The sequence below is a fragment of the Carettochelys insculpta genome, chromosome 1 (assembly GCF_033958435.1).
Source record: "Carettochelys insculpta isolate YL-2023 chromosome 1, ASM3395843v1, whole genome shotgun sequence".
Classification (NCBI taxonomy): domain Eukaryota; kingdom Metazoa; phylum Chordata; order Testudines; family Carettochelyidae; genus Carettochelys; species Carettochelys insculpta.
Window position 1 is genome coordinate 364,928,280 of NC_134137.1, and position 26,042 is coordinate 364,954,321.

Genomic DNA, 26,042 nt, shown 5'->3' on the forward strand with positions numbered 1-26,042 from the left:
CATTAAGTGTAAAGCAATGGAGATACGTTACCTTATTTTTACACAAGAGAGCCCACCCCAGGGTTACATTCATATGTATTTTATTAAAGGGCACTATTAGATTAAAGGAAAAAGCAGGAACTAGCTTTTAAGCCCCCCACCCCCCCCACACACACACGCCCTCTCTCTCTCTCATGACTGCAGGAGAGTATACCTTTACATAGGTGACCTCATGCAGGTGAAGAGTTCCACAGGAACAGTGGAAGTAGCCAAGGCATAGTGGGTCCAGTGTGTCTGGCTGCAGTTGTGAATCCAGGATGGTGAGTTGATCGCATGGCCCCCTTATTAGCTTGCTCTCTTTGTCAGCTGTAGTACTCAGGAGCAGTCAGGACCTAAGGGAGAGGGGAAGACAGAGAGAGCCTATATCTCTGCACTCATCTTTTATCTGTTTCAGTCCAATAGCTATTGTCCTGTCCCAGGATGCAGTAAGACCATGAGTCATCACCACTGTCCCAGAACTTTGTATGACCATGAGTCACCAGCTAACAGCAGATGGGACTTGGATCTTCTTGTGATGGGGCTTTTTTCTTTTTGTTGTTGGATTCATCTTCAGGGCCCAGCTGCTATTATTCTCTGGCCATCCACCTGCTGTGGGCAGTTGGTTGTCCAAACAGGTTGGCTTTAGGGACTGATTCCATTACAGACGGACCCAAATTTGCACTTTCCTCACTCACACAAAGAAAGCTCACTTCAGAAAGAAAGAAATTTCTTTTACAAAAGGAATAGTCAGGATTTGAAGATACCTATCCCATAGACCTGTCCTCACAGCAGGGCCTATCACCATCTCTGGCAGATTTTTTTTTAAACTGATTTGCCCCAGATCCTTAATGGCTCCCTTAAGAATTGAGCTCACAACCCTGGGTTGAGCAGGTCAATGCTCAAACCACTGAGCTATCCCTCTTTCTTAAAAGACTTAGTGTCTAGAAACCATTTTTTACTAATTTATAATACTTCATATAGACTCAGCAGCTGTCACAAAACACAACCATATAAAACAAAGCTGCTGTTACAAAGCTTTCACAAAGTTACAGGAGTTAAAATGAGCAATGACTGAAAGTTACAGAACTTACATATGCATTGTACTGGACTGAGCAGAGGCTTTGTACATCAATGCATATTCCCTGAGACAGTGGCTAGGATTTTAGTTAATGTTTGTAAAGCTCTTTGAAGAGGAAAAGTTCTCTTTGAGTGCAGTGGTGTTTATTGACACAAATGTAGTATTGTGACAGTCACAGAATTAAATAAAAGAAGTTGTGCTGCAAAGAAATAGCTCATTTTAAGGTATAAGTGGACCTAATTCTGATCTCTCATACATGAGAAGTCCATTGAAGATGAAGGAGTTTACACCAGTGTAAAACTATGAATGTGAAGAGGTTTAGATTGATACATTCATATAAAGGATAAATAATTTACCTTTTTAATGTGCTTTTCAACATTCAGATTGTTTCCTTTGGTTACAAATTGTCTTTATGTTATTAGTACTACAAGTACATGTGTAGTTAACCAAAAGTTTGTTTCTGTTCTGAGCGATGTTCTTTTTATTTATTACGTAGGTATACTCCTGAAGAAATTGAAAAGCTCAAGGAGTAAGTTTTTTACCATCACCAGATTTTGTTATCTAATTTGTTTGTAGCAAGTTTTTTAAAAGAATTTTATAAGAGTTTTACTATGTATATTTCACTTCAGTGATCACAGGTATATTAACTGCTATAACTCTTTTCTACAAACTGACAGTGTACCAAAGTAGTTTGAAGAGCAAGGAAGGCCACTTTCTGGTCAATTTCCACTCCAGTTTATTTACAGATGTAAATACAGCACTTAGCCGAACGAAGACTGATGTACTCTATTGAAACCAATGATATTTCAGATTTTCATGAGTATAACAGGGTAATTTAGTCCTTTCTTTAGACAGCTTGAGCAGTGGTTAGCTGTAAAGAGGGTTGAAGTTTCAACTATAGGATTCCCCTTGTGAAACAGATATTGGGAGACTTCTCCAAGACATCAGTGAGGTTCCTTTAGTCTGGATGACACACGCATGGTCTGCCCGAACCCAGGATATTCTGCAGGCTTATGTGTTTTCCCAGATTCTCTCTCAAGAATTGACTGGATTGGTTAGGATACAAGGGAGGGGAGAATGGTGGATTTAAGATGGGCATTATTTTGTTTGACTATCAATCCACTTGAAGATTGTGAGTTTTGTAAAGCACCTAGGTTGTGTCTAGACTAATCCACAACTTTGAAGGGGGCATGGTAATTAGGGTGTTGGGTGATTACTAATGAAGTGCTGTGGAGCATATGCAGCACTTAATTAGGCTAAATCTCCCTTGCGGCAACTTCAAAGTGTGAAACTTTAAAGTGCCTGCTTGTGTATAGACACCGGTCAGCCGCGGGTCCTTCAAAGTGCTGTGCTCCTTCGAAGTCACTTTTCTCCTCAAAAGGGACTTTGAAGGAGTGCAGGCACTTCGAAGTATCCGCAGCTGACCCACGGCTACGCGCAAGCTGGCTCTTCAAAGTTTCACACGAATATGCACTGCAGCACTTCATTAGTAATCTCCTGACACCCTAATTGCCATGCCCCCTTCAAAGTTGGGGGCTAGTTTAGACACAGCCCTAGAGTTCCAAATATATTTATAATTAACCATGAGATACTATTTTAAGACACTCTGGCTGTGTCTACACTACCACCTTCCTTTGAAGGAAGGATGGTAATTAGGGTGTTGGGAGTTTACAAATGAAGTGCTGCTGTGCATAGGCAGCACTTCATTAAGCAAATTCCCCCCTCATGGCAACTCTGAAGTTTTAAACTTTGAAGTACCGGCTCACGTCTAGCCAGGCAAAATTTTGAGGAGTAAGAGGACTTCGAAGTTGCCCTGGCACTTCAAAGTACTGGTGGGTGAGCCACAGCTACACACATGCTGGTACTTGGAAATTTAAAACTTTGAAATTGCTGCAGGGGGGGAATTTGCTTAATGAAGTGCTGCCTATGCACAGCAGCACTTCATTAGTAAACTCCCAACACCCTAATTACCATCATTCCTTCGAAGAAAGGTGGTAGTGAAGACAAGCCCTCTGAGAAGTAGTTCAGGAACGGCAATGCATAAATTTTAGAAGCAGGAAAGCAGTGAGGCAACTTGCCGTGTAAGATGGCTTACTGGGTTGGTAAATTATAGAATTCCCAGTTTTTCACCACCTGTTATACCAGGCTTCATGATTATTCTCTGTGGGAAATGCAAAGTCTCCCCTTGGAAATTACAAGAATTTGAAATGGGGATTGCACTTTTCATCTAAAAATCTCAACACGTTTCAAACCATAATTAGTTAAGCCTCAGAACATTCCTGTGAGGCAGAGAAATATCATTGTATCTATTTTACAGATGGCTCTACTGAGGCATGGACAGGCTAGATGTTTTCCAGCATCATATGACAAATTAGCATTAAGAATTGGGAATAAAACCTTGCCATTCAGATCAGTCCCATTTACTGTGGGACTGTGCACATGCTCTCATAATGTATTTATTATTGCCTGTCATACAGTAGAGCTGAGACAGTCATTTGAACAAAATGCTAATTATCTGTGTCCACTTAGGTTAAGAATAAAGCATGGTAATGATTGGGCAACAATAGGTGCTGCATTGGGAAGAAGTGCTTCATCTGTAAAAGATCGATGTAGGTTGATGAAGGATACCTGCAACACAGGTATGGTATTACAACATGCAAATATGGTAGTATAGTGGTGTCAGTAAAGTATATTCTAGTTAAGACTGTGTCAGTCTCTCCATTGTTAATATTTTCTCTTGTTTTCAGAGATTTCCTTTTCTCTGGGAAATTCACTTCAGCTTGAGGCTTAGCATAAAATTTAGTAACTTTTTAAAGTCTTTTTATTTCTAATTTCACATCGCAGAGCAAAAACTTTAGAACAAATATATAACTTTTGGTCGGCCTTTAATAACAATTTTGAGCTCTGGTGTTTCTATGGCACTTTTCATCAAGGTGAATGATTGGATGTTTACAAACTGTCTATATATCATTTCACTCAGTGCTAAACAATAAATTAAAAGAAGGCAACTATTTAGCAGTACACATCAATACTGCATAATATTTTAGGACAGGAAATGAAATATACTTTATTAAAAATGAAGGGTAAAATTAGGTAGCCCATATGTAAGTGCCCACTTGAAATTTTGCTAGCATGCTGAATTTATTATCCATGCAATTTCCCATGGGACTGTTAATGACACTCAAGGGGCCTGGCGCTCTGGTTTTGTCTCATCTGAAAGTCAGCACTTTTAACAGCAGCACTTTGCTGCTGGCCCATCATTTCTGTACTGACCCAGAGTGAATATCACATACCTATTGAATCACAAGCACGTCTTCCTGCCAAACTTAAGCTTTTCTTTTTGCATCCCTGATACAACCAGACTTCTCAGTTTGTGAGATTTTTTGATCTTGTACCTTTGGTGTTCTGACAGCAAGAGATTAATCCTTACTGTTGATTCAGTCTCATCAGGATATTTTGCTGCAAAGATGAAAAGTACATAATTGGATAGTACCATGATGTGTTCTATAGCCGTGTTTCTCAACCAGGGGTATGTGTACCCTTGGGGGTACACCAGGGTCTTCCTGCAGGGTACATAACTCATCTAGATATTTGCCTAGTTTTACAACAGGGTACACCACTAGTAAGTCAGTAAAATCTAAAAGTGCATTCAGACAGTGACTTGCTTCTGCTGCTTCATGTGCCTTATGCTGAAATATAAGTGCAATATTTCTATTTCAATTCGTTTATTTGATAATAAGATGGTAGAAAGTCAGCAAGATTTTCAGTCATAGTCTTCTGTGATGTTTTTGCATGTTTTGTAAGTAAGTAGTTTTTAAGAGAGGTGTAACTTGGTGGCATTCAAAACAAATCTGACTTCTGAAAAGGGTACAGTAACCTGGAAAGGTTGGCTGGCACTTGTTTCAAGACCTCAGATTACCATGTTTCTCAACCAGTTGTACACATACCCTTAGGGCTAAGAAATCTGGGGTACTTATAACTTTTTTAAAGGGGGTGCTTTATAAAAAAGTGTGAGAAACACTGTGCTATAGAAAGCCCTAAAATAGGTTTAACTACTGCTTAATATTCAGAATCAGTGACTCAAAACTGCATGCACACTGTTCCATAACAATCTCTAAATATAGACTGAGGTGGTCCTTACTGTGTTGTAATTTTTTTCCCCTCAGGAAATTCCTCAGGGATTTATCCCCTTATTGTCAGGGATATCCCAGAGTCTAATAATTATGGCTGGATTTCTTTCCTTCCCCACTGAAATTTTTTCATAGAAATTATTTTTTTTACCTGAGAGAGTTGTGGAATTCAAGTTATAAAAGCATTGGTAAATTTTAACTTTTACAATTTGGCTAATCACCAGCTGTGTAATTCCTAACTAAGGTGGCTAACTGATGACATGGTTTCTCGAAGTGAAGACCCATGTGGAAGGGGACTCACTGGGGTTCTGGATGTACTAAAAGAGGGTGTTTGGCCACTAGGAGATGACGTGGGGAAAGACTCTTGAAAGGGGACCCCTTCTGACCTGTCTTCTGGTGTCTGCTTATCTGCTCAATCTCACACTGCTGGCATAGCCTATAGTGGCACCCTCTGCCAATTCCTGATTCTTGTTTCAGACCAGGAACAGCACTGGGCACACAAGTATTACTGGAAGATGATGCTGTGTGTTCAGAAAAACTGGCATTGAGCTAGAAGTGGCTTGATGCAGGCATGTGAGGGTTGGTAGTGGGAAATTGTGAGGTTTCCCATCTGTTGAGCATGGTGTATGTCTCCTTTTAGTATTTCTAAGGAAGCAGTGTCTTGTTTGAGGAGAGCAATGGCATACTGTGCTGATGCACATACAGATAAATAGGTAGTAAAAGAAGAAGCTTAAATGTGGGGAAAGAAGATTACTAGGACTGAATGTGTTTGGTTTTCTCTATATAGATGCTCTTATTCCCATTCCTACTGTTCATAGGGGGAAAGATATTGCCTGTAAACAAATCACTCTTTCCTTGTTGCAATGGACCTGCAAGTAATTGAAGTGTTACTGGCATACTATTGTAGCATCTGACCTTCAAAGGGATATGCCTAGTACATGGATGTCTCCCACATTAGTCCACAGCACTCTGTTTCATGGTATACAAATAGTAAACCTCCTGGAAAACATGACAAAATGCATATGGTTCCATATTTACTGTGCAGAGTAAGGTGGCTTCTACTGTGAGTTAATTTGCATGGGATTGTTTCCCCTTTGTTTTGTTAGGAAAATGGACAGAAGAAGAAGAAAAGAGGCTAGCAGAAGTGGTTCATGAATTAACCAGCACAGAGCCCGGTGACATTGTCACACAAGGGGTATCGTGGGCTGCTGTGGCAGAACGGGTCGGAACACGCTCTGAAAAGCAGTGCCGCTCCAAATGGCTTAACTATCTGAACTGGAAACAGAGTGGTGGAACTGAGTGGACTAAGGAGGATGAAATAAATCTGATCTTGAGGTTTGTGTTCTCAATTTAATAAGTTTCGTAGTAAAAAAGTGACACTAGTTGAATTCCATTGGGGTCCCTTTTGCTGATTTTCTCGACACTAAGACATCTCAAGAACACTCCAGAATGGCTGCTGTGTTCACACTTCCCAGAGATTTCATATTGAACATTATTTTTGTTTTTGTTTTTTTAGTGAATTTAGTGCTCGTGAAAGGTGTCAGATTGAAAGCCCTGGAGACTGAAGTCTTCCATTATTCCACAGAACAGGTACAGCACAGGCAACGACCGTGCAAGCTTCCCATACACTGCCCCACCAACACACTTCAACCCTGAACTGGAGGGTAGTTCAGTCTCCATGCCCATTCAGTCCTTGACCTCTCTGCTGAGCTTGCCAGTGAGGGTCAAGTATGGTGGTGGTTTCCGTAATGTAGGCACATGTCCACAAGGAACTTCACTGAGACCACAATGTCATTTCATTTAGGCCACCAGATGGTACGACCTTTGGTCACTACGTGAGTTAGAGTTGAACTGGCAACCAAATGATGAAAGGCTCAATAGTTCATTGAAAACCTTCTGAGCCATGCAGTTCCTCTTCTGTTTTGAATACTTTTAATTCAGATTTTTCAGCCAGTCAGTTTTTCTTTATGATTTGATAGTTTTCTTGGGTGGTGATAAAAGGGGGAGAAGGCAGGGAATGCACCATTGTAAGAGCACTAGTCACTGCTTCATGAATTACACTGAAAGTGATTAATCTAACCGATTGTAAATATCATACATACTGGTTACATTTCATAGAATTTGTGTGTAAATAGTATTGATGCACTTAGTCTCTCACAGTCTTTTCATTCCTAATTCATCCCGTTTGGGTGTTTTTGTTTTATTTTTTGTTCTGTTTTGTTTTATGGTAAGGTATAGTCAATACAACACCTTAGTCTATGAAGAGGGCTTTCCTATCACACTGAACCAATTGCAGGGAATTTAGAAATGGTGATTATTCATTCAGCTTGTGGTAAAGCCCACAGTGTGCTAGGTATTTGCTAACATATATGAAGATAACCCCTGACTAGAAGAACCTGGAGTGATTGATTTTGAGGAGATATTTAAGTAGCTAACTATATATATAGCTTAGCTAAGAGAAATGTAAGGCGAGACATAAGACTATAGTAAAGCTGGGGCAGAGGTGTTATTCAGGGTAGAAGACAAGTAACTTTGGAGTGGTTAGATGAAATTGAGAGTGATGGCTTAGGCTGAATATCAGAAAGTACTTCCTGCCAATGAGCTGTACTAAGGTATAGTTTCCCAAGGGAAGTGTTGGAAGCACCATTGCTTTAAAGGTTTAAGAATAGTCTGGAAAGATCACTATAATAGCTATAGAATGAGGAATAATCCTACATTGACAGGGAGATGGACAGAATGACCTCATAGGTCTAATCCATCTGTGACTTCTGTGATTTGCTTGACCTTGGTAGCGTGGAGCCTTGGAAGCCTAAATCCATTCTTGAGCTCTCCTGTGTCATTCACTGGCAAACCACCTTGCCTTTACTACATGTGGCAAAAGCAAAGATGTATAGCATTCCTTAAAGGCCAGGTTACTGCTTCTGACAAATTCCTGTTTTTTATAACCCTGCCAGGATAGCAGAGTTGGAGGTGTCAGATGAAAATGAAATCAATTGGGATCTCCTGGCTGAAGGATGGAGCAGTGTCCGTTCACCACAATGGCTTCGGAGTAAATGGTGGACAATTAAAAGACAGATTGCAAACCACAAAGATGTTTCATTTCCTGGTAATGTGTTAGTTACGTATTTTGTTCTTGTCTTTAAACTCTTCAGAAAGACTGCTTCACGGACCCCTCAGGAATAGGTGGTCTTAAACCAGGATGGAATTATGACCTTAAAAAAATGTGAACGTAGTAATTTTGAAAGATGTCATATTGACAGCCCCTGACTAGACTTTTGATTGGCAACAGAGCTGGCACAGTGAATAATAGTATGAGCTTCTCCTCCACTCTCTGCTGATGTCCATTATCCCTGTTCTGGTGGGACAGAAACATTACTTGAGTGAAAGGCTAATTCAGTGAGAAGTCCTGTGGCACCTAATAAACTAATAGACAACCTGTTCTTAAAAACTTCCAAGGATGGGGATTCCACAGCCTCCTTTGGAAGTCTGTTTCACACTTGACTATCACTATGTTTAGAAAGTATTTTTCCTAATATCTAACCTAAATTTCTCTTGCTGCAGATTAAGCAGATTATTTTTTATCCTGTAGTTAGTGGACATGGAGAACAGTTGATCACAGATCTCTGTATGCCAGGTCTTAACATACTGGGAGATTTGCAGATCTCCACTCATCTTCTTTTAAGATGAAACAGAATTCTTACTCTGTCCTCAGTGTCCCTGCAACCCCTCCAAGCTTGGTGTTGCCCACATGTTTTGCATGCATACTCTCTGCTTTGTTATGCAGTTATTAATGAAAGTAGTAAATAGTGCTGCACCCAGGGCTGATCTTTGCACAGCCCCACCAGATGTATCTTCCCAGTTTGACAGTGAACTATTGCTAACTACTCTTTGGGCTTGTCTACACTACCACCTTCCTTCAAAGCAAGGATGGTAATTAGGGTGTTGGGAGTTTATTTTTAAAGTTAAAGTTAATGTTGTTTTGTTCCAGCTGGACTTAGAGCAAAGTTTCAGTTGATCCTTATTACTGGTTGCATAACCCGGTTAATGAACTGTCTGTCTGGAGCCCTTCGACAATGCCTGGCTCTCGAGGCTTCAAAAATGCGGATAATGCTGCGAAGCAGTGCCTGCCTTGGACAGTCACTCTGAGTGCATAAGGTGCTTGGGAGAGGGTCATATCCCTCAAATGCCAGCACTGCACTAAACTAACCGCCAGAGCTCAGCATGACTCTGAGATGCACCTGAAAATGATATTGTTTGACCCCTGAGTGAAGAGCCTAGCGCAGCTCAAGACCAGCCTATATTGAAACACAGGGCTTCATCTTCAACTACCCTGCCTGCCAGGAAATGTGAGACTTTGCAAACCAGATCATTGCCTGCGATCTCTCGGAGCACCCCTGGAGACTCATTAAAGCCTGGCACTTCCAGCACCGCTTCAGTAATGCCTAAGCTGTCCATGAGCAGTAAGGTATCGAAGCCTGTGGCACCACCATCTAAAGCGGCAAAGCCTTCGGAACCGAAGGTGCTCACCCCTTTAAAGCGCCCTGTTCCCAGTCCACTGACTCCTTCACTGCCGATACCAGCCCCAACATCAGCACCGCCGGTTCAGCCTTCCCCTGCTGCCCTGCAGCACCGAGGAAGGCACTGGCTAAGGCATGGCACCACAGTCCTTCCCCGTGCTCGCCATCACTAACCTTCTCACCAGCATTCTCTACATCTCCGAGAGGCTCAGCACCTAGATCTCCCTGTACACAATTGGGGCACCTGGAGAGACGTAGCCCACGTTACTACGAGATACGCAGACCACCCTCCCCCTTCCTATCAGTCGCTTACTGCGACTGGGGGCACCGCCATCCATCCCCCTTGCCATCTCTGTCCTCTAGGATCTCCTACAAGTCTTTTTACTCCTATCACAGATTCCTCCTGGGACTGGCGCAGATGCTTGCACGGGTCACCACGCTCCTGTCACTTCAGTAGCTGTTACCACTGCCGCTACTACTCTCTTAACTGATATTCTCCCAGCCAGGAATCCTTTGATGGGTCTCAATTCTGAGATCCCTCCATGCTGGGCCATGTTTCTCCTCAGCTGTTACATGCTTCGGCTCCATCACCACCACAACAGTCCCCGTCACCTCAGAGGCTGCAGGCAGAGATGACATTAACGTTGGACGCAGAAGAACAAGAGCCAGTAACGTTTCCCCTGGCCCAGTCATCCTCATCTCCGGACAGAGCTGTCATGCCAGGAGACGTTATGTCCATGGATGACATAAAACAATTTAATGAACTGTTTAAGAGAATGACTGTCAGCCAGGAAGTTCCACTTGCCAAGGTTCACAAAAGGGGGCACAGACTGCCTAGGAATTTACAACCAGCTCAGTCCTCCAAGGAAGACTATGCATGGAAGAGGGCATCTTGGAGGTGGCTGATGAAATATGGCAAACTCCTGCCTCCATCCTTCCCACAAATAAGAAACTGGACAATAAATACGTTGTCCACCCCCTAAGGGGATGGAGGTCCTATTTATGCACTTACAACCAAACTCTCTGGCAGTTGATGTCACACTCCATAGATCGTGCACTCCTCAGTTCAGCGGGGGCGTCAACGGACAAGGAGACCAACCAGCGTGACATCCTAGGCAGGAAACCATGCTTCTCAGCCACATTACTACTTCATAAAGCGAATTACATGGCCCTACTCTCGAATGACGAATTTGATAACTGCTCAAAATTAATGCCTCTATTAGAGTACCTGCCAGAAGCAAAAACACCTATCCTTAAATCTGTGGTCAAGGAAGGCTATACCACTGCTAGGACAGTGGTTCAACTTGCCCTAGACGTAACCACTACAGCAGTGAGGGCCAAGGCAGTTGTCGTGCACCATGCATCTTACTTACAAGCCACGGCAATACCTAAGGAGCTGCAGGCAAAAAATTGAAGATCTGTCGTTTGATAAAAAGAAACTATTTGCTGAGAACACAGGCACTGTCCTTCATTCTGGTAAGGACTCCCGTACGACTCTGCGCTCTCTAGGAATGTATACCCCTCCTTATCGAAGGAGATGCTATCACCCCTAGTAGAGGAGTTCCGAATCTGACTTCGACAGATCTCAGCCCTTTCAACCACTCAGGCCTTACAATCAACTTTGTTTCCAGCAGAGTCCACAAAGGTGCAGAAACCAAGGCGGATGTAGCCAAGCCCCTCTGTCAGCCAGACAGCAGATTTGACTCGTGGGTTGAGAGCAGCAAAGTCACCACTGTCACTTCACAGACTCCCAGAGTATTCCATCACAGGTTGAGGCCCTTTTCACACCAATGGGCATCCCTCACCACTGACAGATGGGTACTGGAGATTGTCCGCCCAGGCTATGCCATCCCATTCATCTCCATCCCACCTCCTGTGCTGCCCTCTCCGTCCTCTTCAGGGACCCCTCTCGCGAGAGCATGCTGTGCAAGGAAGTGGATCGCCTCCTTTCTATAGGAGCCATGGAACAAGTTTCCCACAGCTTCAGGGGCAAAGGGTTTTATTCCCACTACTTCCTCACGCAAAAGAAAAGCAGTGGCTGAACCAGTATGTGCACAAGCAATGCTTCAAGATGGTGACTGTGGCCTCAGTCACTCCAATTCTAGACCTCAACGATGGGTTTGCTGCTCTTGACCTCCAAGATGCCTATTTTCACATCACGATTCATCCTGCTTACAAACTGTTCCTACAGTTCACAGTGGGGAAGGATCATTTCCAGTGCAGGGTCCTTCCCTTTGGACTTTCCACAGCTCCCAGGGTGTTCTCCAAAACCCTGGTGGCAGTAGTGGCTTACTTGCATCGCCAAAGGGTCATCATATTCCCCTATCTCAACGACTGCCTCCTAAAAGGCCCCTCTCCCATGGAGACTGTACATAAGGTGCATGCCAAGCAACTGGCCTTTCACTCTCTAGGCCTCCTTATCAACGAGAAAAAGTCAACTCTCCAGCCTACACAGAACCTAGAATTCATCGGGGCTCAACTCGCTGTGACCACAGAGAGAGCATATTTGCCCCTCCACAGGTTTCAGACGATCCAGGGCCTTGTGGAGATCCTTATGAGCAGCCCCATTGTATAAGTGGTCGTATACCTCAGACTCATGGGACACATGGCGGCAATGACATTTGTGGTACAGCACGCTAGACTCCATTTTCGCATGCTACCATACTGGCTGGCTACAGTACCCAATACCATCCACCACAGCCTTCATCATGCAGTGGGCCCTCCACATCATGTCGTCACATCCCTGCTTTGATGGCGGAGTGAAGAGAACCTTCTCTCTGCAGTCCCGTTTCACCCTAAACAGCCATCCCGGCTTATTACCACAGATGCCTCCCTTATATGGCGGGGAGTCCCCATGACCACTTTTGCCATTCAAAGGTGATGGTCCCTGCAAGAACTCCTACTGCACATCAATCTTTAAGAACTCAGCACCATTCTCTGGGCCTGTCAGCACTTCTGACGATACATTCAGGGTGTGATGGTAAAATTATTGGCAGACAGTGTGGCGACAATGTACTACATAAGCTGCCAGGGAGGGGCTCGCTCATCTTCCCTCTGTGCGGAGGCAATCCAACTGTGGAATTGGTGCATTCGCAATGACATCACCCTTGTGGCATCTTACTGACCTGGACTGAGCAACGTCACTGCAGACTCTCTGAGCAGACGCTTTGCACCAGACCATGGGTCGGAACTCCACAGCGGGGTAGTCTGCTCCCTGTTCCAATGGAGGGGCACTCCCCTTATTGATCTCTTCACCACCTGTCACAACAGGAAATGTCACCTTTACTGCTCCAGAGCAAGAGTGGGGCAGGGGTCATTAGACAACGCATTCTTGAGGTTGTGGAAGGGACCTCTCTTGTACGCCTTTCCCCCTACAGTTCTCCGGCCCAGGGTACTTCAAAAAGCCAGAACGGACAGGGCTACCCTGGTACTAGTGGCCCCAGTGTGGGCATGGCAACACTGGTTCCCACTGCTACAGAGGACGACAGAGGATGTCGCCATACCCTGTGTAACTTCTCCCTCTCTTACCGGATTTACTGACACAGGAATGGGGATCTCTACAGCATCCTCAGATACATAGATTATACCTTACAGCGTGGTTCCTAGTTGGTTCAATGAGTCCGAGCTCCTCTGTTCCACACCAGTCAGGAACATCTTAGAACACAGCCAGAAGCAAACTACTAGAGCTACTTCTCTCTCTAAGTGGCGTAGGTTTGCTATTTGGTGTTCACTACAGCAAGTGGACCCAGCGTTGTCTCCCCTTAATGCCATCTTGGATAACATTGTGCACCTAGGAAACTTGGGGTTGGCCCTGACCTCCTTAAGGGTGCACCTTAAGGCAGTTACAGCATTTAGGGGTCACATTGAGGGGTTCTCAGTGTTCACGCAGCCGATTTATCAAAATATTCCTTAAAGGACTCGTAAATATGTATCCCCTATTGACCAACTCCTCCTCCGTGGAATCTTGATCTAGTTCTACAGGCATTGATGAGACCACCATTTGAACACCTGGTGACTACCCCTGTCAAACTACTTACCATGAGGGTAACCTTTCTTCTTGCCATCACATCAGCCCATCTAGTCGGCAAAATATCAGCCTTCCTCTCTGGTGTTCAGTTGTCAGCGAGATGCCACATGGTCTTTGTTGCAGGGCAGGGAGGAAAAGTCAAGTGGAACAAAAGGAGCATGAGCCTGAACTATAGTTGAAATATATTTATGTTGCAAATGCCTGGGAACATCCCCATTTCATACGGACACTTGTCTCACCCATAGCCAGAGGAAACAGCATGGGATGGTTTGCTGCAAAGACAGTAGAGAGAGAAGCAATGTGGTTGGGGATCTGTTGTCCTGTTCCATGTGGAGGGCACTTAACATAGGCCTCAAATGAGGAGCACTTACTTAAGTCAGTGTTCCAGCAAGTCCTCCCCTTGGGGTGGTAAATCAGTGATGCTCTACTTGGATGGTTTGGATTACTTTCTCTACCAGCAGCTTATGCTGTCACAAATCCAAGGGGCTCTTCAAGTTATGAAGAGTCCAGCAGGTAAAGTCCTTGGTTTAGGTCTTTCTCACATCTGATGCACAGTGTTGATTCTAAATGCCCATCTTCAGCATGTCTGAAAATGAATATTCTTTTTCCTGTCTTAGTGCTAATAAAAGGTCTTAAACAGCTGCATGAGAACCAAAAAAACATCCCAGGGCACCAGCTTTTGGAGAGCAAATCTGGAAGTGGGTTACCAAACACTCATTCTGGTTCAGGGGTTCAGCATGTACAGATTCGAGTGGCTCACTTGGAAGAGAATGCAGGCAACTCTCCAAGCTCTGTGGCAGCTTTGCAGATTCCAGTCCAGATTACTCATGTCTGTAAGTAGTTGAAACTCATAACTTGTTACTGTCCTCTGATAAATCCTAACCATTTCCTGTTTTAAGAAGATGGAGAAATGAAAGTGTTCTAAAGAGATTAGGTGCAAGTGCTACTTGAATTTTGTGGTTGTGGCAGAAGACGAAGAGTTGGGAAACCTGCGTTCCATTTCCAGCTCTACCTCCAACTCAATGTGCAAGTCTGGCAAATCATTTGTAGATGATGATGATTATTGATGTGTGTATCTGTATTGCAGTAGCACCTGGAGGTCCCAGTTGAGATCTCATTGTGTTACGTGCTGTACATGCACACACCTCCAAGCTTACAGGTGCACAGACTGGGGGGCACGACACTTTGTCAGGGGAGGCACAGAGTGATCACTCCCCCGCTGCCCCCCACCACAGCTTCTGCTATGTTGCCAGCCCTTTGCTGCCGCATCAGAGGGCTGGCAACACAGTGGAAGCTGTGGGGCTGAGGGCACCCGATTAAGCTGGGCCAATCAGGGAGTGGGGCAGATGCACCTGTGGTGCCTGCCCCCATGCTGAGCTGAGGCGGCTGGTTCCCAGCAGCATGGGTCGGGCTGGGTGGGGGTGTCCCCCCATGGTGTTCGAGCTCCCCGGGTGGCAATGCAACCTGCCTGGCCACTTAGCACTTCCCCCCAGGAGGAGCTGCTGCTTGCCCAGCACCTGAGCCCCTGGCCAGCACGCACCCCGATCCACATTCCTTCCCGTGGTCCTCCCACACGTTGGGGGGGCCTGGTTAATAGCAGGGCCGAAGAAAGGGGGTGTGACATAAAAAATTTTGCTCACCTTGGTTTATATCTTTCTTGCGGGGTGTCTATTAGTTCCTCTGATAGAAGGTGCCATACTTGTCATTTATTATGACAACAGTACACAATAATTGTCATGGTTTTAGCCTCTTCTATTCTTGTTCAGAAATCACTGAGTATAAGATTACTGTACATGACCTCCACGCACATCTGAGACGGTGTCTGAAATGCTAGAAAACAGCTAGCATTTGATATGTGCAAGAAATTCATAGAGGAGTTTGTACATTGTGCACACAAATGCAGTACAGGATTTTGCTTTTATTTTCAATAGTGTTCACTGTAGGTAAAAGGGACAAAGACTCCTGCTCCAGTGGATCTGAGTTCAGATAGCTAGCTGAGCCTGCATCGGTGTCCACACAGTTATTTTTAGCAAACTAGTTCAAGCCTCACCAGCATAAGTTGCAGAGGGTTAGTCAAGTTAGTCTGTATCTGCAAAAACAACAAGAAGTGCTGTGGCACCTTATAGACTAACAGATTTTTTGGAGCATAAGCTTTCATGGGCAAAGACCCGCTTCATCAGATGCATCTGATGAAGCGGGTGTTTTTCCCACAAACGTTTATGCTCCAAAAATCTGTTAGTCTGTCAGGTGCCACAGGACAACAAAAGTCTGTCTGTGTGGGTCTGGATGCTCACTCACAAAACCGTTGTGGGACATAGTGTTGATGCGATATACTTAGGCAATTCACTTTATGAGCCAACCTTGCAATCTCATCAAAAATATGAATTTTGTGACAATATCTGTGTTCCATAACTCATTGTTGCCTGGCATTAATTGTGTGGTTCTCTGACAATACTTTATTAATCATTTTGCCCAGCATCTGCTATAATTACAGTAGAAGCTTTATTATCTGGTATCCCCGGTGAACCGAAGATTCCAGATGATAAAACGTGCTGGTTAGTAGAGCTGGGGCCACCAGCCAGCCCCAGTCCACCCCCTTGTCCCCAGCAGGGCAATGAGTAGTTGGCCCTGGGGCAGTCGGCCTCAGCCAAGACACAGGCCCACGGCAGCCCCCACAGCAGCCGACCCCAGCTGGGCATGCTAATTAACTAAACAGACCGATTGTCTAAATGCCAGAAAACTGGGCTTTTACTGTACTTGAATCATACTGATTGCCTTTTTATAAATGTTGCCATGACATTAACTTTTATCCAGCCCTCAGGAACTTCCCCAGTTTTCCTCAATTTATGGAAAATCCAAAATTAACAGTCTAGATTGCTCCTCAACCAGCTCTTTTAAAGCTTGTGGGAAGCAGATATCTGGACCTCCTGACTTTACATGTCCAACTTTAGTAGCTGCTATTTAGTATCCTTCTTACTTTTCAAATTGATTACAGTAAGCCAGTGAAATAGTCAAGCTCCTATAGTATTAGTGTCTGCACCTTCAGTAGGGTGCAGCCATTACATACAATGTGACTAAATATACTTGAGTGTATCTTATACTTCATCCAGTGGTGCACATCCACATTACAGGATGGCAGCTGATGTAAATCAATGCACAACATAGCCATGTTGACTTGTCACTTATTTACACCAATTGTCTTATGGATACTTATACCAGAATACTATGCCTTTAAAATGCTATTACAAATGTAAATCATTAAATCCCTTAATGTCATTTTGTTTTTTAATCCCTGTGCAGTGAATCATACTTTCTTCCCTCTATTTCCTTCTTGTGTAAAATGGTTTGTTTAAAGAGTATTCTATTCTGGATACATACTAAAGACCTTGCCATTATTACAGCAGTCAGCTTTCTTTCTCTCAGTCCTAGGAGCAGTAATAGCCGGCTGACACCCCTCTTTGCTGATACATTTTGGTTTCCATGTGTTTTTTTTTTCTTTTTCTCCTCCTCCCATAGCCTCAACTGATTCTCCTGCTGCTGCTGTAGACTCTGAGACAATAACACTAAATAGCGGAACACTACAGACCTTTGAGATTCTCCCAGTAAGTAGCACAGAATTTGCACAGCACTAACAAACTTCTCCTTGAAATGCAGTAAAATTATTAGATTGTGTAGTTGGTTTCTGAAATGGGGAATGAGCAAGAGTTTCAAAGGGATTCTGAAGTAAATTTCTGTTACAAAATCAAGAGCAAATGTGTGCCTGGATGCAATTAGTTAGTGCCATGAAAGGCCAATGTGAAATCTCCACTCCTGTGAAACCATCTCATAGCAGAGTTTGTGTGTTTTTAACATTTGTGTGCTTTAAACAAAAATATTTCTTATCTTACACCATTAGAGACCCTTGCTGGCAAGATCCTCCTGCTCCTGTATCATTCATCACCTTATTGCTAGTATATGGTCTCTCTTTACTACAACCACAATGGCAAATGTGGCTGGAGGCTCTGGGGTGCGATATCCTCATTGAACAGTTGTAGCAAAAGTTGCCTGGCTCCTCTTCACTCCCCTCTGTGATCAAGACCAGGAGGTCAAGAATTTCTCCTGATCTCTCCTCCCCACATTGGGATACTGGCATTTTTGTCCTCTCCCCTTTTCCCTTTGTCCAGCCAGGGTCCAATTCCACTACCATTAGTTCTTTCCATTGACTTTAGTGGGAGTTGGATCAGAGCCAGCAGAGAAGGGACAGACAAGAATTAACTTACCAGGGGATGCAAGTTACAAAATTCCAAGTGGATTTAAGACAGCAGAACCTGCGTTTACCAGAGTATAACTCCACTTCAAGCTGTGTGAAAAGATTCCTTCACTAATGCAATTGGGATTTGCACTCCAATTTAACCATGTTCCCTTGTGAACTCTCCATTTCTGAATAGGAGGAGGGACAGAATAGAATGCTGCACTACCCCACACTTGAAAGTCCTTAGGGCAGAGAGGCAGTTGCCAGGATTACAGATAATAAGTTCTTCACCAGTTCAGCTTGCTGGAGAGAACTAAGCTTTTTATAGCAATGAAGGGTCCTGTGGCACCTTACAGACTAACAGAAAAGTTTTGAGCATGAGTTTTCGTGAGCACAGACTCACTTCATCAGATGCTGATCATGGAAATCTGCAGGGCCAGGGATAAATAAGCCAGAGCAAGGCTGGGGATAACAAGGTTAGCTCAGTCAGCAAGGGTGAGGCTTACTACCAGCTGTTGATCTGGAGGTGTGAACACCAAAGGAGGGGAAGCTGCTTTTGTATTTAGCCAGCCATTTGCAGTCTTTGTTTAAGCCTGAGCTGAGGGCGTCGAATTTGCAGATGAATTGTAGCTCAGAAATTTCTCTTTGGAATCTGGTCCTGAAATTTCTTTGCTGTAGGATAGCTACTTTTAAGTCTCCTACTGTGTGGCCTGGGAGATTGACGTGCTCTCCTACGGGTTTTTGTATATTGCCATTTCTGATATCTGATTTGTGTGCGTTTATTCTTTTACGTAGAGACTGTCCAGTTTGTCCGATGTATATAGCAGAGGGGCATTACTGGCACATGATGGCATAAATTATATTGGTAGATGTGCAGGTAGAGGTGCCACAGGACCCTTTGTTGCTGTTACAGATCCAGACTAACACGGCTACCCCTCCGATACTTGACACCATGCAAAGCTTTTTATAGTTACTCTGGTTAAATTGGGTTGAGTAACATAGGGACAGAGTTATTTCAATATGATTTCTAGCTAGCTGGACTCCTAGTGACTGTGCTGGGAGTTTTAAACAGGGTTCAGGAATTGGGAGCATCTTTGCATTGACCTTTTTTTCCCTTTCTTAGTCCTTCCACCTCCAGCCTACTGGAACTCCAGGCACTTACTTGCTACAGACAAGCTCAAACCAAGGCCTTCCTTTAACACTGACTACCAGTCCCACGGTGACCCTGACAGCCGCTGCCGCTCCTGCCTCCCCAGAGCAGATCATAGTCCATGCCTTATCTGTATGTATCTTGAACACTTAGAATGCTGGAATACCTTGGGGAAAGGGTGGACTCATAATTAGTGCCTGTCAGCTGCTGTGATTACAGTAGGCCCATAGTTACCTCTATATGCTAAAGTTACAAAGTACTTTCCAATGCACAGACCTTTCTGACATACTTGTAACTTTCTGAAATACTCCCTTTGGAGCTGAAATTTTCCATGCTTGCTCTCTGTCCAGTCACAGGTGAAGAAAAAATTTTTTGGCCATTTCAAAGTTATTAGAGTGTAAATTTCTCATTTAAAACCTGCTCTTCAAGCAGAGCAGAGTGTAGGAAATTTGTTGTTTGTTTGAAACTAGGCATGGGCATAGTTCTTATTGGAGATTAATGCTTTGATGATTTTAAATTGTTTTTAAACAGGTAATGTCTCCCTCTACTGGCTGGCTTCAACAAAATTAAAATCTGTTATCTACTACTTTTTATTTATAGGATTTTCTTGAGTCTTATCACTGAAATCTTTACACCTTTGAATTAATTTATTCTCACACCATTTTAAAGTAGGGAAGTATTGTGCCTTGCTATCACGACTGGGAAACTGACAGATGTTGAAAGTCACATAGGATGTTTGTTGCAGTAATACAACTAGAAGTCTGATTTCTTGAATCTAGGATCATTCTTTTACTTTAAACACTTAGCTTAAGTGGCATGATATCATTGCTTTCGATGCTAAAGGTATCTGATTTCACCACTGTTGATGACTTTTCTTTCTCAGGTTAAGTAATGCTTAAGCTTATCATGATCCTCCTTTGTTATAACCAGCAGGAAGAAGTGTTGCCTAGTAACAAGATCACAAGCTGGAGATTCAGGACCCCATTGGGTTCTAGCCACAGTTCTGCAGCCCTTTCACTTTATCTTGCTATATCGCTATTCATTTATTCATCTGTAAATTACGTATAATAGTTTCACCCAGGTTGCAGATTCAAAGAGTTGAAGGCCAGAAGGGACCATCAGGGTACCTCATCTGATCTCCTGTATGTCACTGGTCATTACCAATATGTTGGCTGCAGTAACTTCTGTTTGACAAAAGACAAATGAAAACATGTGCTAAATATTGTTTATTTTGTATCCTTTGTAAATACTTCTTACAGCCAGAGCATTTGCTAAACGCAAGTGATAATGTCACAGTGCAGTGTCACACGCCGAGTGTAATAATTCGCACTGTTGCTACTGAAGATATCTCCTCCGTAACCCAGGCAGAACTTACTGTCGATTCACACATGCAGTCAGCTGACCTGACAGATCCTCCAAGTACCCTGGAAGCAGATACTTTTCCAGATGAAATCCATCAGTCCAAGCTGAGCGATGAAGAGCAGTCTGCCTACATTGACGACGACTCCTCCAAATTCAGTGGCAGAAATAGCACCGAACTGATAGATGGGGTTATGGTAAGACCTGAAGAGATTTCAGATACAGACCTCAAACAGGAAGACGGATCCCACTCCACTTTAACTGGTACTTATGTCACTGAGGTAAGGAATTCATGATGAAACTACCAGAATGTCTTTAACACTGTCTTTGAGGGAGAGAGAAAGTGAAAGTTGAAAATAAAAGATGGATGAGAACATGAAGATGTCCTTATGAATATGTCAATAGTACCTCTTTTTAATTCAGCCTTCTATATTTCATCTTCACAAGCATTTTGTGCAGAGCCTTTTTCTGTCTCAAAACTTTGTAAGCACATACATGTTAGCATGGTGATAAATAAAAACTAAAGGTTCAGATTCAGTGGTATGGAAATCTCACAGGTGGGCTAGAAATCTGGATTCCCAAATCCTCATCCCGAGAATTTTGCTTTAATGTGTGTAGGTAGCACAATATTGATATGACCCAGCTAATACGGATCAAAGCAGTGTACTACTGGTTTCTAGTTTTAGGAGATAAACAAGCCAATTATTTGTCTTCCAAGTCACTGTCTGTACTTTACAAATATACTGTGTGAGCAAGGGAGAGGACATTCTGTACAGGCATTCCTCACAGTCAACTTTTTACTCTGCTAAACTTGCTAGTGTCCTCTAAGCTGCAGCAGACCTTTCATAACTGTATTGCAGGTGCTGATTGGTTAAGCAGAATACCTCAGTTATTAAATGCTCGACACTTTTCACTTGTGAAATAAATACGTGCCCTGGTTAATAACCTCTCACAACTCCACATCTCAGATACCATCATGAGTTTATCCAAATAAGACTAAAAGTAGAGCCATAGTGTCACACAGCTACTGCCTTTTGTACCAAGCCCTGTATCTTTCACGTTCTTCTAGTGGAACAGTTGATAGGGATAGGTATCAAGAAATAAGACAAATTTTTGCACTTTTGTAAATCTTGTGTTCCTTAAAAGATAAAGCTTGTTTAAGTTTGTGAGATTTAATTGCACTTCCCCTTTAACTAACTGTTCTCCAAACTGAAGGATAGAACTGATGCTACAATTTTTTTTTTCTGACTTAGTGGGAAACCTACTATAATTCCAATTGTATTAGGTTATGTTTCTGCAACACTGAACAGAAATGTTCATTGAACCTTTTCTCTCTTGTTCTTATGAACAGGATCACTGTATCCGATAAAGTGCTTACTGCCTTTCCTCAATTTGCATCCTTTTGTTTTCCCTTAAGTCAAAATGAATGCAATAATAAGCTTTATATTTTAGGCAGTTTGAGAGTGCTGTTTTAACTGTTCAGTCTTTGGATTTTCCCCTGGGAATCGGAATACATTAAGCTACCATTTTCGTAACATTAAAGAGGAGACTGCTCGCAATTCAAAATGCAAACTTTAAAGACATTAGTTATGTGTAAAGGTATGAAAAGATGTTCTTGAAGTGCTTTCTCCTGTTGATTCTAATCATATATGTGTGCATGCATGCATGTGCGTACACAGAAGCTGAAAGATCTTTCCCTTAGCAGTATCTGTTGGGTCAGCCTGGCATCTCCTGGAGTTGTGCCCTCAGGGTGCCAAAAGTAGAGTTCTGCTGACCCACTGACCCTCCTTTCCTTCTTACCTCCCAGTGATGGAAGCTTGAATCTTTTGCTCCAGGAAGCACCAATAGCACCTCTTCCTCAATGCACAGCACACCAGTGCTGACAGCACACGGCCTGGCACGTAATAGGGATAGGTTCTGACACAGTGCAGACCATAAGTTGGGCAGGTGCTAATCTTTGGTGCCCCAGAAAAAGAAGAGGCAGGGGAGAGGACAATCTTTCACACTTCAGAGGAAGAAGGAGGCAGCTATAGGGACGCCCCACCCCACTCAGCCGTCCTTAAGCAATGTTGCTCTGATGGGCTCATCAAGTCCAGCCCCTTACTGCTCTCCAGACTGCCATGCAAGGAGATCCGACTTCCTTTCACCCTGAGATTCTGTTCTCAGAGAAAACGGACACACCGTGAAGGATTCAAGGACAACTCTAAAGTCCCAAGGCATACTTACCCCTTCCACTTAGCATAGGCCCTTCAGGCCTCAGCCTCCTTCAAGAGTATATCAACCCCAGAGCCATCAGGAGAGTTCTTGCAAGAGAAACTGTAGGAGGAGGAAGCATTAACACCCATCCTCAGGCCAGAGCTCAAGCCAGTCCAAGCCTTCCTTGGGCCAGAAGCAAGCCTTTTGAAAGCACAGTCAACAGCAATGTAGCAGATTCCACATCAAATTTACCCCTTCTTTTCCCAACTGTCCACTTGCCACTGTGTGTGGTCCTATCTTATCTCGAACCACTGGGTGCTCTGAACAGTAGCAAGCTGATTCTCCATCCAGTTCCTTTCTCTCCCACCTTTGCACCCTCCTTCCCTCTCCCTCATCAAGGAACCTACTCACAAGCAATTCCTTATCCAGGAGGTGCAAGGGCTACTGTCTCTGGGGGAGGTGTAGGAGGTTCCTCAGGAACACAAGGGTGAGGGTTCTTATTCCGGGTGTTCTCTAATACCAAAAGCCAAAGTGGTCTAAGACCAATCCTGACCTGCAAGAGCTCAACAGATTCATAGGGAAAATCAAATTCCACATGGTCTGTTTTGGCATCCATCATCCCTAACTGCGTCCAGCAGACTGGTATGCCTCTCTCGACTTGAAGGATGCTTATTTCCATATCAGGATTTCTCCATCCCGCTGGAGATATCTCAGATTCATGGTGAACATCATCTGCTCGTTCATGGTGCTTCCATTTAGCTTGTCTTCAGCGCCTCCTGTCTTCACAAAATTCATGGCAGTCACCACTCTGCAGGCACCAGGTGCAGGTGTTCCTGTACTTCACTGACTAGCTGACCAAGGATCACTCCAGATCCTAAATGGAATTGCATGTTGAGTTCATCAGAACCACCTCAAACAACCTAGGTCTCCTCTTGAATATAGACAAATAAATTGCCTCCTGTCTGGAGGATAGAATTCATAGGAGCAACACTGGACTTGACCCACCCAAGGGCATACTTGCCAGAGGCAAGATTTCAGTCCTTGGCCAATATTATTCAAGGCCTGAGATGGTTTCAAACCACCACAGCAAGAAGCTGCCTGAAATGTCTCGGATATGTGGCTACTTGTACCAATGTGGTGCAACATGCCACACTTGGGCTCAGACCTCTTCAGTCATGGCTGGTATCAGTATATCGATCAGCCCAGGACAACTTTGACAGAATTGTGATCCTACCTTTCCTGGCACTCAAATCCTGCCTGTGATGACTAGATCCTCAGAAGGTTTGCTCAGCAGCCCCCTTTACTGCTCTGCAGCTCTCCCTGTCATTAGTGATGGATGTGTTAGACTTCGGATGGGAAGTCTGTCTCAGGGATCTCAGGACTCAAAGCGTCTGGTCTCAGAGCTGAGCTTGGTGCGTCTGGCATGCCAGACACAGCTAACAGGGCACTGTATATCAGTTATGATGGACAATACAACAGCAATGTTTTATATCAACAAACAGAGGAGTGTGCGCACATCTCCTCTGTGCCAAGAAGCCCTCATGTTGTAGGATTTCTGTTTAGAACATGCAAGTCTCATAACCTCCTCAGGTACAGAAAAAGCTGGCAGACCACCTCAGCAGGTTATTCCATGGCCACAAGAGATCCCTTCATCTGAATATGGCAAATTACATCTTCCAGGGGTGGGGCTTTCCCCAAATAGACCTGTTAGCCAGTCTACACAACAGAAAGTGTCAACACTGCTGCTCCTTTCAAACACAATCCAGGCTCCAGCAAGGATGCATTCCTCTTTCCATGGGAAGGTCGTCTCCTGTGTACTATTCCACCCATACTGCTCATTCATAAGTAATCCTCAAGATCTAGCGGGAACAAGCTTGGTTCTCCTTGATAGCACCAGCTTGGTCCTGTCAGCACTGGTACACATTACTTTTAGATATGTCAGTGGAAGCCCTGGTCACCATACTGCTCTTACTGGACTCCTGATGCAAGACGACATTCACCTCCAACATCTGAACCTCAAGTTGCTGCACCTGACAGTGCGGAAGTGCTGTGTCTCAACCCAGTATTTTTTTCCTGCTCAGACCAGTTTAGGTAAATCCTCCTTGGCACCCGGAAACGTTCTATGAGAGCCACCTACCTCACCAATTAAAGAGATTTTCTTTCTGATTGGTGCAGCACCACTCATCTCTGATGCTAGCTTCGGTGCTGCTTATTCTGAACTACATTCTCCATCTGAAGCAGGAAGGGCTTTCGGTCTCATCACTAAGAGTTTACTTAGCCACAATATTGGCCTTCCATCTAGTCATATGGAGCTGTTTGGTTTTGCAGACCCTGAGGTCAAATGGTTCTTAAAAGGACTAGACAGACTATACCCTCAGGTCCATTAGAATGCCTCTGCCTGGGACCTCAACCTGCTCCTTTCTAGGCTAATGGAACCACCTTTTGAACCATTAGCAGCATGCTCCCTGCTCTTTCTCTTGTATAAGGTGGCAATCCTGGTAGCGATAACTTTGGTTAGGAAGGTTTCAGAGCTCAGGATCCTAACATCAGAGACCCCTATGCTATGTTCTCTAAGGGCAAGGTGCAGCTACAGCTTCATCCTGTCTTCCTCCTAAAGTCAGTGTCACAGTTCAACACCAACCAGGGCATCTTTCTCCCAGTATTCTATCCAAAGTCACATTCCAGAAGCAGGGAAAAAAGATTCCACTGTCTGGATGTCCACAAGGCTCTGTCCTTTTACATCAAGTATGAAACAATTCAGGAAATCAAACCAGTTATTTGTAGCAGTGGTGAATAGAATGGTCAGCTTGTATCCTCTCAACATATTTTGTCTTTCTACAACCTCGCAGGGGATCCTGCATCTCCACCTACTGGGCAATCCACCAGGGCACAGGCTTCATCCATAGCACTCCTGGCACAGATCCCTACTCATAAAATCTGCAGAGCAATAACATGCTCCTCTAGCCACACTTTTTCCACACCCTATGCAACCACTCAACAGGCCAAAGACAATATGGCTTTTGGGCGTGTAGCATTCCAATCAGTGGTAGACTCCCACCCCACCTCCAGAAATTGGAGCTTGTGAGTTACCTGATTGAAATTGACATGAACAAGCACTCGAAGGGAAAAAATGGTTACTCATTGCCTCATAACTGATACTCTCTGTCGAAGAAGGAACTGGGGGGTTGGTGGATTGGCAGGGCTCTGTATTAGGGGCCATAAGGTTGTGACTCCAGGGGACAGGCTGGCCAACCCAACGATTGCTGCTAAGGGGAAAATCAGCTGGCTTCCATGCACTTGTGTGCATGCACACACACCTGATTGGAATGGCCACGA

At 44.0% G+C, this 26,042-nt stretch overlaps 1 protein-coding gene across 1 annotated transcript in view; it reads left to right on the plus strand.

Moving 5' to 3' along the window:
• The window catches only part of DMTF1 (cyclin D binding myb like transcription factor 1), an 88,427-nt gene that overhangs the window by 58,483 nt on the left and 3,902 nt on the right, over positions 1-26,042 (plus strand). The window contains exons 8-15 of the mRNA XM_075017543.1: positions 1,593-1,625; positions 3,626-3,735; positions 6,333-6,561; positions 8,181-8,332; positions 14,388-14,603; positions 17,287-17,372; positions 19,125-19,283; positions 20,411-20,791. Of these exons, the coding sequence (XP_074873644.1) occupies positions 1,593-1,625; positions 3,626-3,735; positions 6,333-6,561; positions 8,181-8,332; positions 14,388-14,603; positions 17,287-17,372; positions 19,125-19,283; positions 20,411-20,791 (1,366 nt within the window). The remainder of the gene's footprint in view (positions 1-1,592; positions 1,626-3,625; positions 3,736-6,332; positions 6,562-8,180; positions 8,333-14,387; positions 14,604-17,286; positions 17,373-19,124; positions 19,284-20,410; positions 20,792-26,042) is intronic.